General features: G+C 67.2%; 1 protein-coding gene across 8 annotated transcripts in view; it reads left to right on the top strand.

Moving 5' to 3' along the window:
• The first annotated feature begins 195 nt into the window (after positions 1–195).
• The window catches only part of MACROD1 (mono-ADP ribosylhydrolase 1), a 119,906-nt gene continuing 103,723 nt past the window's right edge, over positions 196–16,378 (top strand). For 4 of the 8 annotated variants that reach the window (XM_045574131.1, XM_036417398.2, XM_036417397.2 and 1 more), the window contains exons 1-3: positions 201–567; positions 8,488–8,589; positions 9,077–9,199. In XM_045574131.1, coding sequence (XP_045430087.1) covers positions 312–567; positions 8,488–8,589; positions 9,077–9,199 — 481 coding nt within the window. In that variant the 5' untranslated portion in view covers positions 201–311. Of the gene's footprint in view, positions 568–8,487; positions 8,590–9,076; positions 9,200–16,378 lie in introns of all 8 variants that reach the window. The other 4 variants (XM_036417396.2, XM_036417395.2, XM_045574130.1 and 1 more) reach the window with 3 other exon arrangements.

The raw sequence follows: 16,378 nt of genomic DNA, 5'->3' as shown, positions 1-16,378 counted from the left end.
GGGGCCTGCGGAGCCGGGGTGCCGGGTGGGCGGGGCCTGCGGAGCCGGGGTGCCAGGGTGGACGGGGCCTGCGGAGCCTGCGGAGCCGGGGTGCCGGGGTGGGCGGGGCCTGCGGAGCCGGGGTGCCGGGCAGGCGGGGCTGGCGGGCCCCTCCGGCGTCAGGACTACAAGTTCCAGGGTGCTCCGCGCGGCACCATCCCGGGCTGTGCTGGTCGCCGGGGCTGGCAGCGACGCGGGTTCCGGAGTAAACAAGGGGGAGTCTCCCCTGCACCGTAATCGGAGTCCAGGGGGCGGGAGCCGCGCCGCCGCTCATGTCGCTGCCCGGCCGCCTGGCCCTCCTCCGCGCCCCGGGGCGGCTCCTCCGCGCCCCGCGCCCCTGGCCCGGCCCCTCGGCGGTGGCCGCGTGGACCCGCAGCAGCGCCCTCGGGCCCCGCGCGCGGGCCCCGGCGGGAGTTGGGGATCGGGGGGCGGCGGCGGGGCGGAGAGCCGGGGTGCGCACTTGGGCGCCCCTGGCCATGGCGGCGAAGGTGGACCTGAACACCTCCACCGACTGGAAGGAGGCGAAATGTAAGTGTGAACAGAGGGGCGAGGGCGAGGCCGCCCCACGTGGGCTTCCCAGGCTGGACGGCACCCCACCGGCAGGCGCTTCCTGCCGAGCCCGGTGGAAGCTTGAGGCCCCCCAAACCCTGATCAGGACTCCCCCGTTCACAGCCACGCCTCTCCCCCCCCCCGCCCCCCGCCCCCCGCGTTCCCAGCCCCACAAACCAGCTCACCCCAGACCCGGGTCCAGGTCCCCGGTCAGGAGCGGCGTGAAGAAGGTGGCCTTACCCCACTGGGATGGGTCATAGGGCACCCTAGAGATCACCCAGGACCCCCACCTTGCTCCGTTGTGCAGGAGGGAAACTGAGGCCCAGGACTTGAGCGGAGCAGCCCAAGGTCACCTGGGAGTTGGCGGCAGGGCGGATTTGCATGGGATGGCTCCTCAGGTGGCACACACAGGGGCGGGCTGAGGGGATCGCTCTGGCTTGGCTGGTGTCCCATCTGGTGGGGTCACATAGCCCCAAGGAGTGGCTTCCCCGGGCCGGCCTGTCCCCCCTCACCGCCTCCCCTGGAAGGCCTGCCCCTGGGCACGTGGTCTGGTGCCCTTTCGCCCTCACCACTGGCTGCCTGCCACTTGCTAGCAGTCCCTGCCCCGCTCCTGGGGGGCACAGGGCGGAGATGGACATTGTGTCTGAGAACAGTGAGTGACATCACCCCCACAGGACGGGCAGGCGTCCCAGAGCCGGACTGTGTCCCCCGCCCCCCTCGCACAGAGCCAGGCAGGGAGGCAGCCTGGCCTGCGGAGCCCCAAATAGCCCAGACTGCCGGCCCAGCTGCCCCTGCCCTTCAGGGTCTGCTCCCGCTGGATCCCCTTTCGAAAGGCAGGGAAAGCCGCTCATTGGCTGCGGGGCCGGGGCTTTGGCCAATGAGGCTGCGAGGCAGCCCTGGCGGCCTCGGTGGGGGCGTGGGACGAAGCCCTTTGCGGATTGGAGGCGGAGTTCACGGTGACTTACCCACCTCCAGAGTCGCTGGGCCGCGCTGGGATCTTAAAGCGCCCGCAGAAAGCACTTGACTTTGCTCTCAGCGCTGGCCCCAGAACACCCATCAGGGCAGGGAGGGGGGCTGGACAAGTCCCCCGGCAGGGGACAGCAGACACCCCCGGCAGGGGGACTGTCCCACGGGGAGCCTGGCTTCTCCTCTGTCAGGGGCGGTAACCCAGGATGGCAGGAAAGAGCTAGGGAGTGCCAGGGGCCCGGCCACCAGGCTCAGATGGGCCTCAATTTTTAGGATCCAGCTCCCTGGCACTGCCCACTTCTTGGTGCCCCTGAAAACTTCCAGATCTCCTGATGCTCGCAGGCTGGAGGTTCCCGGGCTCCTGCAGCTTCTCTGTCCCTCTGCTGGGATGGCCACTCGTTCAGTCAGTCCACGTTTACCGAGTGCTTCCCATGTGCAGCGCTGTTTGGTGCTGGGGACCGAGCCACGAGTGAGACAGGGAAGGACCTGTCCTCGCAGAGCTGCTGTTTTAGGGGGAGGAAACTGCGTAGAGCAGTGTTTCCCAAACTTGCCATATGTGTACCCCTTCTATAATTTCCGTAACGCTGAGTACCCCTCGTACTCATGAGAACGTAGAATTAGGCGCAGCTAAGCACAGTGCAGTGCATAACTCCACCAAACTCCGGTGCAACGCGTACCCCCCCAAACTCTTCCCGTACCCCTGGGGGTACGCGTACCACACTTTGGGAAACACGTACGTGTCTCTGACGGACATGAGCTCTCCCTTCTCTTGGGGACATACCTGCCAGGCCTCCACGTGCCCGTCCGTGCCTGAGGTGATCCTCTCTCAACCACTGTGCACAGCCCTGGGCAGTGTGGCTCAGTGGTTGGGCATCGTCTTGTGCACCAAAAGGTTGCCGGTTTGATTCCCTGTCAGGGCACAGGCCTGGGTTTCCGATCGATCTCCGGTAAGGGGTGTGCAGGAGGCAGCCAATCAATGTTTCTCTCTCTCCTTCTCCCGTCCTTTCTCTCTAAAAGTCAATAAACTATATATGTGTGTGTATATATGTATATATATGTGTGTATATATACATACCTTTTAAATAAAAGCAGTTAAAAAGACTGGTGCACAGTAACCAAACTACTGACAAGATACTGATGAAGGGTGATGTCTAGTTCAAGGTGGGAAGTCTAGCAGGAGGGCGGAGAGCCACGGGCCGGCCCTGGACGGAGCCCTCTCCCTGGGAAAGCCTCTGGAAGCCAGACCGTCGTCCTAGTTCGCCAGCAGCAGAGGTTCTGCCTGGGAGCTGACGGGTGGTTTTGAAAGCCACCCTGTGCCTCAGGCACTCGCTCCGGTGGTGGTCTGCGTGAGGCTGCTGCCCGCTCTGGCCCCGTGCGGACGCCCAGCCCCCGGCCAGTGCGTCCTCTGGGAGGTGGCCGCACTCTGCCTCCCCTGGCACTCCCTTCCTCTCCCTCCGGGGGAGCTGCCGCTTCCCGGGCCCGTTCCCCTCGGTCGTGCGGGGCCTCGGGCTGGGGCTTCCTGAGGAGGACAGTTCCGTCGTCTGGGGCGGCCGCTGCAGCTTCTGATGACAGCGGCCACGGTTCCTCTCTCTGATTCAGTCCCCTCGTTGTTCCCCCGGTGGTGCCTGCCCACCGGGAAAGTGTGGGGAGGCAGGGGGTGGGAAGAGACTCAAGGTCAGGCCCTGAGGGCACCTGGACTGGCACCAGGGGAGGGCCCCTGACCTGCAGGGGCCGCGCTGTGCTCAAAGAGACCGGGCCAGCCCAGCCCTGCTTCCAGGCTCCCCGAGCCTCAGTTTCCTCATCTGTGAAATAGGACCAGCACCTGACCTACAGGCTTGGTAGGTTGCACTGGGATGACATCAGAACCATTTATACACTGCGGCCCACACACTGCACGGGGGTCCCCGCGGCCCCCCGGGGCCTGTCCCCTCTCTGCTCTCTGCTGTGCTGGCCACGGAGGCGCTGGGCTTGAGCACCCCGGTCCCTGCCAGGCGGCCACAGGCTGGGGCTCGACCCACACGTCCTGAGTCACGCTTCCGCTCCCTGGGGCTCAGGAAAGCACGTGTGTTCCAGCCTGTGTGCACGCGTGTTCCAGCCTGTGTGCGGGGTGGGGTGGAGGGGGTGAGGGCTCGTTCCCGCCCCGCGGCGTTCCCTCCAGAGCCGGTGATTTATCGGATGCGCCTGCTGAACCGGGGAATGTTCCGGGCGCACCTGGGACGGGGGCCTCCTCCCATCTGTCTCCTGAGGACGTCGCCTTGGCACATCCGGTGCGGTGGGGGCAGAGAAGCCCGGGGGGGGGGGGTGATTAATGGCGCTGCCCCACCCCCGGCCCGGCCTTTTCAGCCTGCCCACCTGGCTTCTCCGCAGAGGAGCCCCGCGCCAGCCGCCCCCCTTTCTGAACCCGGCTCCCGGCGCCGTATGGGCGTCTTAAAACACATCGCTGATCCCCGCTCGCCCGCTGCACTTTATGGTCCTGGCGCAGCCTCTTCCTCCCGCGCAGCCCGCGCCCGGAGCACGGAGCTCTGCCTGGGTCAGGCCTCCCATCAAAATTTACTGCGCACATCTTCTACAGCACCCGTCTCCCTGGGCCGTGAAATACTCTCTCCCTCTCCGAAACAGAGAGAAAATTAAAACCCGTGCTGTACATCTTTTATAAGAAAAATAAAACTCACTTGTGCTTCAAGCCTGCATCTGTCTTTCGGGCAGAGGGAGGCGGGAGATGTAAATGTGTGGGCCCGTGTCCCGCCGAAGGGCCCGCTTCTCCCGGGGTGCCTGGCGGGAAGTGGGGGGTGATCAGGGCCAGGCCCAGACCTGGGGTTGAGGTGCGAGCTTGGGGGCCACGGACTGGAGGGACAGGCTGACACGTCCCTCCTGGCACCCAGCGCTGGTGGCAGAGCTGGGAGCTCTGTTGTCTTCCTCTGTCGTCTCTGAGAAGTGGGGCGTCTGTTGGACTTTGCTGGAGAGGGGCTGTGCAGGCCGCGGTCACTCAGATGAGGCCATGGGGAGGGGGAGTGGCGGGGGGAGGGGATGGGGGAGGAGAGAGTGAGCGCTGGGCTGTATCTGGTCCAGGCCTGCCCGTGGCTGGGCAAGGCTCTGCTTTTCTGAAAGGCGGGTGCTGGCGTCTGCCAGGTGGTGGTGGCTAGGGGGTCTGAGCCACCCCTGGGCACCCAGACGAGTTGGATGGGGTGCCTGGGGCCGCCCCGGCCAGCGGGCCTCAGCTCACGGTCCTGTGGGCTCGATCTGGGCCCCAGCTGCCCCGTCTCCATGTCACACAGATGCGTCCCCTCTGGCCCCGGTGCAGCTGGCTGGGAGCCTGCACTGGGGCGGTGCCAGCCTCAGAGGGGGAGTCTTTGGTCACAGTTGGGCAAGATGACAAACATGGGGACCGAATCATTTATTTATTTTATTTTTTTAAAATATATTTTATTGATTTTTTACAGAGAGGAAGAGAGAGGGATAGAGAGCTAGAAACGTCGATGAGAGAGAAACATCGACCAGCTGCCTCTTGCACACCCCCTACCAGGGATGTGCCAGCAACCAAGGTACATGCCCTTGACCGGAATCGAACCCGGGACCTTTCAGTCGGCAGACCGACGCTCTACCACTGAGCCAAACCGGTTTCAGCGGGGACCGAATCATTTAAAAAGCTCCTCTTCCCACTGTGCTCCGAGGTGAAGAAAACCCCCAAACCGTGTCTTGTTCTGCTCCTTTGAGTCTCCCTCGCTGGGTGCGTGCCCGAGGCGCAGGCTGTGTGTGACAGCTCACAGGGTGCTCCCGCCAGCTCTCACACAGCCAGCCGGGCTCCGGGAGGCTCGTGGCCCGCTCTAGAGATGAGAAGACTGAGGCGCAGAGAGGCTGGGGGCGCCCAGGAACCAGGTGCCGGGCGTGGCGGGCGCAGGCCTGTGGGCCGGGGGCCAGGGAAGAACACAGCAGCGGCTGCCCGGCCAGCCTGCCCGGCGCGCCCTCGGCCTCGGCCGAGCCTTTGTGTCCAGCCCGGCAGCCCTGGCTCCCTCTCCCTCTCTCCGCCCAGCTCCCTCCACCTCAGGGCGTGGGCACATGCTGTCCCCTCCGCCGTGCTGTTCCCTCTGAGACACCCTGCCCTCCACCTCCAGGTCTCCGCCCGCCCGCTCCCTGACTCTGCCCACGGTGCTCACACACCAGGGCAGACCCGGTGTGGCCAAGGTCAAGTGAGGAGCCAAGTGCAGTCAGGGAAGGACTGCTCTGGGGGGAGGGCAGGGAGGAGGGAGGCCAGGCGGGGGCACAGCCGGCTCAAAGGCCCTGAGGCCGGGCACAGCCTGGCGGTGGAGGAACGCCAAGGTGACCTGCTTGGCTGCCTGGCTGGGGGGGGGGGGGGACAGAAGGAAGTGTAGGGGCGGGTGGCACAGGAGGAGGCTGGGGAGAGAGGCAGGCCTGGTACTTGGCCATGGTCAGGACCCGGTGTTTGAAAGGAGCTTTAAGCAGAGCGATGGCTTCCGGCATGTTCCTAAGCTCCCCGGGCTGCTGTGTGAGGAGCTGACAGTCGGGTGGACGCGGGGACGGGGAGTCACCGGGAGTTGGGGGCTTTGAAGGGCTCTAGGGAGCGATGATGGAGGCTTGGCCCTGGCAGCGTGAGCAGACGGCCTGGTTTCGGGGGACGGCTTGGTTTCGGGGTACGGTGGGGTAAGTCTGACAGCCCAGAAGATGCTGAGGGGCTGAAGTGTAAAGAAGGGCGTTGCCGGGATGACCTAGGGAGGGTGTGGATGGAGGAAGAGGGAGAAGGGGACCAGAGAGCCAGGCGGGTCCAGGAGAGGGGCTTCCTGATGGGACGAAGGGGCTGGAGGTGCTGAGTGAACAGGGAGGACAGGAAGGGCCACTGCACTGGGCCACACAGCCCGGTGTCTCTGACCTTGGCCTTGATGGAGAGGTGGGGCCTGGCCTTCCCGGGTTGGAGGAGCATGGGAGGGAGGATGTGTGGACAGTGGAGGAGGGGGCAGGGAAACGAGGCTCCAGCCGTGGGGCGTGGAAGGTGGGGTCGGGGAGGGTTTTGTTTTAAAGACCGAACGGCAGAGGGTGTGGAGGGAGCTCGGAGCTTGTCCTCCGGAGGTGAGCGGTGGCTTCTGGGAGGAAGGACCTTCACGCCCAGTGACTGGAGGAGGACGAGGTGTGGGCGGGGAGGGGGGAGGGGGTGCTTGCTGCTTGGTGGGGGGAGGAGGCAGCATCTGAGGCTGGAGGACGAGTGGGGGAGGCTGGGAGAGGGAGTATGGGAGAGGGACACCCACTGCCGCAGCAGCACCTGGATGGGCTGGAAGACAGGCCACCAGGGGGAGGTCAAGAGTTTATGTATTTATTTTTAAAATATATTTTTATTGATTTCCTAGAGAGGAAGGGAGAGGAGAGGGCGAGACAGAAACATCAGTGATGAGAGAGAACCATTGGTCGGCTGCCTCCTGCCCGCCCCACTCTGGGGATGGAGCCCGCACCGGGAACATGCTGCCCCTGCCCGGAAACCCCTTCCCGCCCAGGCTGCCTCCAACGCCCCTCAGCGTCTCTCAGGTCCCCCGGGCTGGGGTCCGGCTCCTGTGCCAGCCCCTGAGCCTTCCCCGCCCGCCTGGGCGGCTTGCTGGTGCTGAGCCGGTCCGTCTGGCTTCCGTGCCGGATTGTGGGTCCTCCAGGGCCACGTCTGCCTTGGTGACTGTTGTGTCTCCCCCCAACCCCCCGCATCCAGGACCTGCACTTCGTAGGTGTCTGGAAGGGTGGGGCGTGGCTGCCTGGAAGCGGGGTTCTGGTTGGAGCCACTGGTGCAATGAGCCTTTTGTAGTCGCCCCACCTTAGCGCTGAGCGGGCCATGACCTGGGGCCTGCGTCCTCGAGGAGCACCCAGGGAGCTGGGCAGGAAAGAGCACCCCAGGGGCCAACCTGAATCTTGAATACCTGCCCCTCGCAACCATCTCCCCGGAAGGCTCGGAGGCACCCCTTCCTCTCCCACCACTTCCTCTAAGGGCCCTCCCACCTCTGCACACTTTCCCGTCCCATGTCTGAGTCCCATGTCTGTGCCTTTTGCTGGTTATTACCCTCTCCACTCCCCCATGGTCAGTGGGGTCTGCCCCAGCAGGGGGGAGTACGTGGTCCAGGCCACGAGGCTGGGCTGAGCACCTGGGTGACGTGTGGCCTCGGGCCAGCAGGGGGAGCTCACAAGCCACGAGCCTGGACCGCGGCTCAGGAGCGCCGGCTGCTTCTGAGGGCGCTCTGAGCTCCTCTGCCCGGTGCCGCCCACAGGGGGCGCCAGGCTCAGGGCCAGGGCCGCGGCGGGGGAGGCGGCCCAGCAGGCACCTGTCCGGGGCGGCCTCGGCTGGTGCTGGGGGGCTGCTGTAACGGGCAGCAGGCTGCTCGGCGCTGTGGCTCTTGGAGGAGGGAGGTTGCTTGGCTCCCGTGATGAGCCTACACATCATGACGACGATGATGTCTGTGGATCATGTAACTGATTGCTAATGAGACCACTGATGCCGTAACTGATTGATCATGTAACTGACGGATCACTTAATGGACTGATAATGTAATCGATGGATGAGGTAGCTGACTGATAATGTAATTGATTCCTTGTCACCCACCTGCTTGGCCTTCGCATGGGTAAGCTTGAAATTATTCTGCCAGAGGCGCCTTCATCCCCACACTCTACAGGAAGAAATCAGGGGCCTGGGGCTATGGGCGCTGCGGGAGAGCGGCCGAGGTGACCTCTGGCCTCTGGCCCGTGGTGCTGGCGGGATGGCCTTCCGGGCCTCAGTTTCCCCTCCGGGACAAAGAAGGCAAGGCAGAGGTTCCAGCAGCCTCCCGGGCTCCCAGGGCTGGTTTGCATCCTTGGAGGCGAGGAGAGTCCCGAGACCAGTGCGGGGGGAGCCCCCAGGTGTGCCCCGCTCCCTGCCTGCCTGACTCTCCTTCCCGCCCCGCCTGCCCACAGCGTTCCTGAAGGGCCTGAGCGACAAGCAGCGGGAGGAGCACTACTTCTGCCAGGACTTCATCAGGCTCAAGAAGGTCCCCACCTGGAAGGAGACGGCGAAAGGTAGGCCCTGCCGGCCGGCCGGGAGGCCCCTGCAGACCACACCGCGGGGGAGCCTTCCAGAGGCGGCCGAGGGGAGCGAGCGGGGAGTGAGCGCCTACTGTGTGCAGGGCACCGTGCCCGCCTGAGGCGGGCGTGGCTTTTACCCCCGTGACATTGTCCGGAGCTGCGCCCAGACCTGGGGCTGGTGGCTGTGGTGGCGAGGCTTGCCGGGCGTGTGCCGGTGAGCGCCCAGGCCCCGCACGTGGTAGCACTGGTCACTGGGAACCTGGGCAGGTCACCTCGCCCCCCAGGCCTCTGCTCCACGTCTGTAAAACGGGGCGGGCGGGCCACCGCTGTACCTGCGCCCAGCATCGCTGTAGATTCAGGACTGGTGTGTGCTGCACACAGTAGGCGCTTAGAGTGAGGGCGGCCCTTCCAGTGTTCGCAGTTCGGAGGGCGCTGCCCGGGCGCCGGCCTGTGGCACTCCCGCAGCCTCTGCTTGCTCCAGGGCTGGCCGTGAAGGCGGAGGAGAAGGAGCCCAAGTACAAGAAGGACAAGCACCTCAACGAGAAGATCTCCCTGTTCCGCGGCGACATCACCAAGCTGGAGGTGGACGCCATCGTCAACGCCGGTGAGTGGAGGCGCGGCCGCCCGTCCCCTTGGCCCCGGCCCGCCACGCCCGCACGGGGACCCACCGGCTCCGGCTCCGGCTCCGGCTCCGGCGGGGCGGCCGCTGGCGCACGGGAGCCGGAGCGCCGGCTGAGCGGATGCCTGAGCCCGTGTCAGGGCGCCCGGCTGCGCTGCCCGCGGCCGGAGGCCATTGCGGCCGGGGAGGGGCCTGGCTGGCATCGCTGCGGCCGCCCTTCCCGGAAGGCGGGTCCCGGACCTCCGCTTCCTTCCTCCCGGAGCGGCGGGGCGAGGGAGGGGGCAGCGGAGCCCAGGCGCACTCCCGGTGACTGCTGGCGCGGCAGTTTATTGTGATGAGTCGGGAGTCTGCGGATTGGTCCCTCTGGGGGGGCTGCTCTCCAGGCAGCGGCTGTCTGGCCAAGGTCAAGTCCAGGTGTGTGGGGGGGTTCACCAGCCCTCACTTCCTGCTCGCAGGACATCTCAGCAGGGAGCCCCTGTCCTAGAGCCAGGTTTGGGGACTGGGCAGACTCCCGGGGAAACCCCGCAGTCTCTGCACCCCCAGAAGCATCTCCGTCCCCCTCCTCTCGGCCGTGGGCTTGTGTCTGGCCAGGGAGGGGGTCCTCAGAGGATCCCGGGCGTGGCCGTGCCGGTGCTGAGCTGGCTCGGGGACCAGGCTGCCGGGCCTGCTTGTCTGTGGTCCGGCCTCGTTCTGCGTGACCCCCTCTGGGTGCTGGTGGGACCGTGCGGCCCCGACGGTGTTCCTGCCCCGGGCTCCGGCCTCGTACACAGGTGACAGGCACGCGAGGTCTGACTCGGAGCGGCAGCCTGGGTCACCCCGTGTCCTTCGCTGCGTCTGCTCTTTCCCGGCCCCCGGGGGCCACGAGGTCTGTGAGCCCATCTGGGGGACGTGGAGCGGGGACGCCACGCTGGGCTGGCAGACGCCACGGCAGCCCGAGGAGAAGGGCGTTCTTGCCGCCTCCACCCAGGAGGGCCTGGCTGGGCCGAGGGGAAGTCCCACAGGCCCGGGGGGCTGCCCTGCCCAGTGTCCCTGCCCCGTCAGTCACTGGCCAGGGTGTGGGAGGCCCCCTGCGGGCACTTGCCATGCTGAGCAGCAGAGCGGCGGGAGGGGAGAGCGGGGCAGCTGAGTGGGTGGTTGGGGGGCCGGGCGGGAGGGTGGGGGGACCAGGCGGGGCGTCGGCGGGCACAGATGGAGCGGCCGGGGCTCCGGAGGCTGCGGCGTGATTAATGGCCCTCCCAGTGCCCCGAGCCTGCAGCCTCGGAGCCTAGCGGCGCTGGCAGCCTCTCCCTCAGAGCGCACTCGGCCCTGGCTGCATCCGAGCGCCAGGCTGGGTGGCAGCGTCTGCACCTCTCTCTGAGGCCCCCTTTCCTCCGTGCCCGCCTGGGCCGCCGTTTCCTCCTTGGCTGGCACGGGGGCAGAGAACCCGGCTGTGGGGCGCTGGGGGCATGAGGCGCTGATCTATCAGCTGTGGTGCACACCCCGTGCCTGGCACGAGCTGAGAGCCTGCTCTTGCTGCTGCCGCGGTGCCTCGCCACTCCTCTGCCGTCGGCCCCATCCCGGCGATGGAGGGGTGCTGGGTGCTCCCGCAGAGGAGCAGCCTTCTCCTCCCTCCGCCGGCCTCCGTTTACCCAGCACCCTTGGCGGGTGTTCCTGGGACCTCCTTATTTCTAGAGAGAGCCTCACAGCAGGGAGAACCGGACCTGCCGGGAGTGGCTGAGGCGGCCCTCGGACACAGGGGCCCCCACCCTTCAGGGGAGCCTGCACCCCTCCAGGCCCTGGTCCAGGCGTTTGCCAGCCCTGTGTTTGGGTGGCCGAGGCACTGGTGAGACCTCAGGGGCCCTGGAGGTCTTGGCCTGCGGCCTCACACTGGCTGGGGGGGCCTCATCCCAGCCCCCATGCCCACCGCCAGGGGCAGCAGAGATCGCGGTCCCCAGGCCCAGCGGCCGTCCATCAGCCTGTTTGTTGGCGGAGGGAGGAGCCGGGCGGAGGGGCTTTCCGGGCGGCATAAATCTGCCCGCGCCTCGAGGAGCCCATATGTGCTTCATTCACATGTGAAGCTGGGAGCGGGAAGCGCGCGCGTGTCCATTAAATTCCATTTGACTTGATTGTGATCATTAGCCGTGAATAATTGTTCTCCGCGGACCGCGGAGCCTCCACCAGGGGGTGGGGATGCCCACGTTCCCAGCGCCGGAGCCAAGGGCGATGTTGGCCTCGTGGTGGTGGGGGGGTCAGTGGCCCCTGCGGACTGGCGGGGGTTGGCCTGGGCTGGGGCTCAAGGTCAGTAGCAGGGCTTCTGGGTTTGGGGGTCTCTCTTTGTCCCCGTGGTCAGAATGGGGATGGGGAAGGCGCCATGGCGGCCTGGGCTTTGCTCCAGTTGCAGGGACCGCGGAGGGGGAGGCATGGGGAGTTGGGAGGGGCCTGAGAAAGAAAGTGGGGTTGGGGCCCCCCAAACCCTCTCCATCCTGAAGAGCCTGGGGCCGGGAGAGAACCCTGAGGGCAGGAGACAGGGCTCTCCCTGCCTGTGCACCTCCCTCCTCCCGGCCCGGCCTCTTAGCACTTTGGTGGGTGGCAGGGCTCGAGGCCACGCCCCCAGAGCCAGTGCAGAGCCCCGGGCCCCCTCAGTGCCGGCCCCCGCGCCCCAGCAGCCCGGAGAGCCGTAGCCCCGCCATCTGTGCCGGCCACGGCGCTGCCCACGGGGCTCGCCGCATCCACCTTAATTAATTAACTTGGGCTGCCGTGCCGGCCAGACAAGCCAGGGAGCCCCGCAGGCCCGCTCTGGAGCGGAGGTTCCGGGGGGCAGTGTCTGGCCTGCGACCCCCAGGCTGTGTCTGGGGAGAGCCAGGCCTGGCAGCTCTTCCAGTTCTGGGTCTGCACCGGGTGGTCCGGCTTCTGGAGTGTGTGTCTTGTCTTTGCCATGCGGGCAGGGGGGTGGGAGGGTCATGACCTTGACCGGTCGTCTCCATGCCCTTGGGGTTCCCAGCATTCCCCCAGTTCCTGACAGGCAGCGGAGGAAGCCCCGCACAAAGACACCCCATTCCGGCCAGCCAGGCGGGCGGCTCCGGCCTCAGGCGTACGGGGAGGCGCTTTGTGCAGAGACAGAAGCGCCCGTGGGTCGGCCGGGGCACAGGGCCAGGAGGTGGGTCCGAATCCCAGCGTGCCTGCTGGCCTTCCGGGCGGACAAGCCGTCCGTCGCAGCCTCTGTTTCCTCATCGCTGGCTCCACCGTGCGGCGTGAGGAGGACGTGGGCTCAGGCTGGTCCAGGGCGGGGCCCAGGCCCGGCAGCTGGGAGCCCTCCGGACACTGTGGAGGGGAAGCCAAGAGCAGGAGCGGCTAAGGAGGACCTAATGGGACAAAGCGATGGACACCGGGGTGACACGGAGAGCCCCGACGCGCAGGGACCCGTCAATCCCGCCGTCCATCCCGCCGTCCATCCCGCCGTCAATCCCGCTGTCAATCCCGCCGGGGGCAGCAGGAGGGGGAGCGGGTCGGAGGCCTCGGCGGGTGGGCGGCCTGTGGGCGGGTGGACGGCCTGTGGGCGGGTGGGTGGACGGCCTGTGGGCGGGCGGGTGGACGGCCTGTGGGCGGGCGGGCGGACGGCCTGTGGGCGGGTGGGTGGACGGCCTGTGGGCGGGCGGACGGCCTGTGGGCGGGCGGACGGCCTGTGGGCGGGCGGACGGCCTGTGGGCGGGCGGACGGCCTGTGGGCGGGCGGACGGCCTGTGGGCGGGCGGACGGCCTGTGGGCGGGCGGGCGGACGGCCTGTGGGCGGGCGGGTGGACGGCCTGTGGGCGGGCGGACGGTCACAGCCACATGCTGGCCTGGCCGCCTGGGGGTGAAAGCCGCTTATTTGCTGAGAACTAGGCGTGAAGTGGCCTCCGCTTCCCGAAGTCCCTGGGCTCTGATTTGTGGTCTGCCAGCGTCTGCCCTCCGGCAGCCAAGCCAGCCGAGCGGCGGCTCATCCCTCTGCGCCCGCAGGGCCCAGCCCCGCCCCCCTCCCGCTGTCCCTGGCCGGCTCGGAGCGGTGATTTAGAGACCGCCTTGATGGACTAGCAAGCAGGGGCCGGGGACGCCGGCTGCCTTGTGGGAAGCGATCTGACGCTAAACTGTCGCCGTAAATCGCTTTATCTGTCACTTCAGATTTAAATGTGTTTGCGGAGGCTCCTCCACCGCCAGCGGCTGAGTCCTCTCCACAGCGGCAGGGCGGGCGGGGGACCGGCGGGCGGCGGGCGGGGGACCGGCGGGCGGCGGGCGGCGGGCGGGGGACAGGTGGGCAGCGGCCCATCTTGCTGGGCCCGGTCCCCTGGGGGGCAGGGTGAGGACCAGCCTTCCTTGGCACTGACCCCTCAGTGCCCACCTGAGGCGGCTGTCAGGCAGGCGGGACGGTGCGCCCCGTTTCCTGTGATCAGACCGAGGCCCCGGCTTGGAACCTGAGCTCACGTGTGGCCTTCCCTCTTCCGCAGACACACGAGGTGGCCTGAGTACCAGGCAGGAGGGAGGGCCCTGGGCTACGGAGACACAGCCTCTAGTCCAAAGTTTGGGGTGGGACCTGTGAATGGCAGGGAGCAGCAATGTCTATGAGGGATGGGAGTCCTGCCTGGGGCAGGGGGCAATCAGGAAGGCTACCTGGAGGAGGAGGCACTCAAGCCCGGGAGGGGGAAGCTGAGTCGGACGTTGCCAAGGGCACTCTGAGGGCAGAGGAGCGTGCTGGCGGGAGGGGGTAAGGGGGGGGCTGGAGAAGCTCCGAGGTCTTGGGGTGAGCGGGGCGGGGGGGGGGGAGCTGCTGGGGAGGCTCTGGCTCTGAGGCCTGAGGCTCGGGGACACGGTGCCTGCCCCTCGGGCGCCCACAGCCTCAGAGGGAGGCGCTCTGCACGGCCCTTCCTCCTTGGCCTCCTCCCATCCGACACCGCGGTCAGGGGCACCGCTCAGGGCCCTGCTATTCCCCTCCTCCCACACCCCCCTCCCCCCGCAGGCTCCGTCCAGCTCCCCTGGCACCCGCCTGTGTCCCCGCTGTGCTCTCACCCCGAGCGAGCGGAGCGCTGGGCCGAGGAGGCCAGGCGTGCGGGAACGTGTGTGCTCTGAAATTAATGGGGGCCATTAACGTGGCCAAGCGTGAAAAGGGCTGGATCGGTAGCCCTTGGCTTGTTCTCCGGAACGATCCGCCAGCGCTCGCGAAGGGCTGCCCGGCCGGCTCGGCCTCCCAGGAGGCCGTGGTCCTGCCCATTCAGCAGAAGGACCCCCCGTCCCTGGTGGGGAGGGGTCCGGCATGGCACCTGGAGGCCAGCAGGACCGGGGCTTCCCCGTTCGCCCTCTCAGCGCCAGCTCCGCCCAGGCGACGAGGTGTAGAGGCGTGCTGACTCTCCCTCTCCAGACCCCTAGGGCGCTCACGCACGTGCCAGACCCTGAGCCCAGGGCCTCCAGGGTGAGGCCCGCCGGGTCCCAGCGTGGAGTGGCCTCCAGGATACCACGTGGCTTAAAAGAGAACAAAAGGACCCAGCCCTGTTTCCTCACCTCCCACTTCCCAACGGTGTGCCAGCTGTGTGACCTTGGGCAAGTCACTCAACCTCTCTGAGCCTCCGTTTCCTCTTCTGTGAACGGGAATAAGAGGACGCTAGGACCCGGCTCGGGGGTTGCTATGAGAGTGGAAGAAGACAGCTGGTGGGATGCTCAGTGCAGCGTGGGGACGAGGGAGCCCTTGGCAGATGCCAGCTCTGCACCTGCTGCAGCGGCTGCTGCTCAGAGGGCTGCTCCCCGGTGGGCGGGGCCCGCTGTGCACCGGGCTGGCTGGGCTGGGACAGGGTTCAGTCCCTCCATCCGCCCAGCAGGCTGACGGCCCTCCTTCCTGGCCTTCCTACGGAGAATGAACCGAGCCCCGGGGGGGGGGGGGGGGGGGAGAAAGGGGCCCCTCCGGCCTCTAGTCTTTGATACTTGGGGTTTCCTGACTGTGAGGGTGCAGGGCAAGCAGGCCAGGCCCCTCAACCCTCAGTGCCTGCTCTGCCTGTGTCACCTGGGAGCAGCCTGGTTAGGGCCGGGGGGGGGGGGGGGGGGAGAGCAGGCCGGACGCGCCTCCCCAGGTGCCAGCGCCGGAAGTGTCCCTGTCGGAGCGGAGCGCGGCCAGGCTGAGCCTGAATGGCAGGGCCCAGCCCTACCCCCCCCCCCCCCCCCCGCAGGGTCTCCCTTTGTTTCAGAAGCTCCCCGTCTGGGCTCATTTATTTCATCTGGAAACGGTTTGGCCTGATGCTGCCCACACCGTCCCAGGCCCCTCCCTGCCGTCCCCACCGGCTGCCTGCTGACGGGGCGCCGCTGTCCTGGGCGGCCACACTGGGCGGGCGGGGGGGGCTGGTGTGGCCGGCCAGTCTCGGGGCCTCGGGAGGCCAGGGCCACGGCTGCTCACAGAATGGACGAAGGTACACCAACCACCAAAGCTTCTCCAGGCCTCAGTGTCCACAGGTGCCCGGCCTCGTGGGAGGGTTGAGGAACGGACTACGGAATCTCAGAGGGAAGGGGTGGGGACGGAAGAGATAAACCAGAGACCTTATATGCATTGATGGTAACACATGGACTCGGACCCTGGGGAGGAGAAGGCCTGGGGTGTGGCCGGAGCGGGTAGATGGGGCGGTGGGCGACATGGAGGGCGTCTGTGATGTTCTTAACAATAAGATGCAGTTTTACAGGAAGGAGGAGGAGTTATTGCCTGGAGTGCCTTGTGCATCGCAGGGGCTCAGTGTGCGGTGACTGTGGTTCCCATTAGTGAGGTTCCGTTCCCCCCCTCCAGCCCCCCCCAGACCTCTCCTTGGGCGGGCCCTCCACTGCTCAGGCTCCATGTGGACAGGGTCCGGCCGTGCTGCCCACGGCCGCGGTGGGGGAAGGGGCGCGGGAACGCCTGCCTCGTAGCGCCTGTGGCCAAGGACCCTTGGGTGGCATGGGCTGTCGGGGGCACACGCTGGGCAGGGGCGGGAGGGACACAGCCGCTTACAGCTGTGGGTGTCGGAGGCAGAGCCAGAGGACTCCAGGGCAGGAGCTGGTGGCCGAGACCTGGGCCGTGGACGTGGGAGGCCGTGAGCACAGATGGGACTGAGGGTGGAGGCCGTGGTCGGCCTTCTCTGCTGGGCCCCGGCTGGCCCCGCCGCCTGGGTTCATTACCCCCCCCCCCACTGCACCCCGCCCC

Source organism: Pipistrellus kuhlii, unplaced genomic scaffold, assembly GCF_014108245.1.
Source record: "Pipistrellus kuhlii isolate mPipKuh1 unplaced genomic scaffold, mPipKuh1.p scaffold_m20_p_59, whole genome shotgun sequence".
NCBI classification, from domain to species: domain Eukaryota; kingdom Metazoa; phylum Chordata; class Mammalia; order Chiroptera; family Vespertilionidae; genus Pipistrellus; species Pipistrellus kuhlii.
Note: the sequence above shows the minus strand (reverse complement) of the source record. Positions and strands in the feature narration are given on the sequence as shown.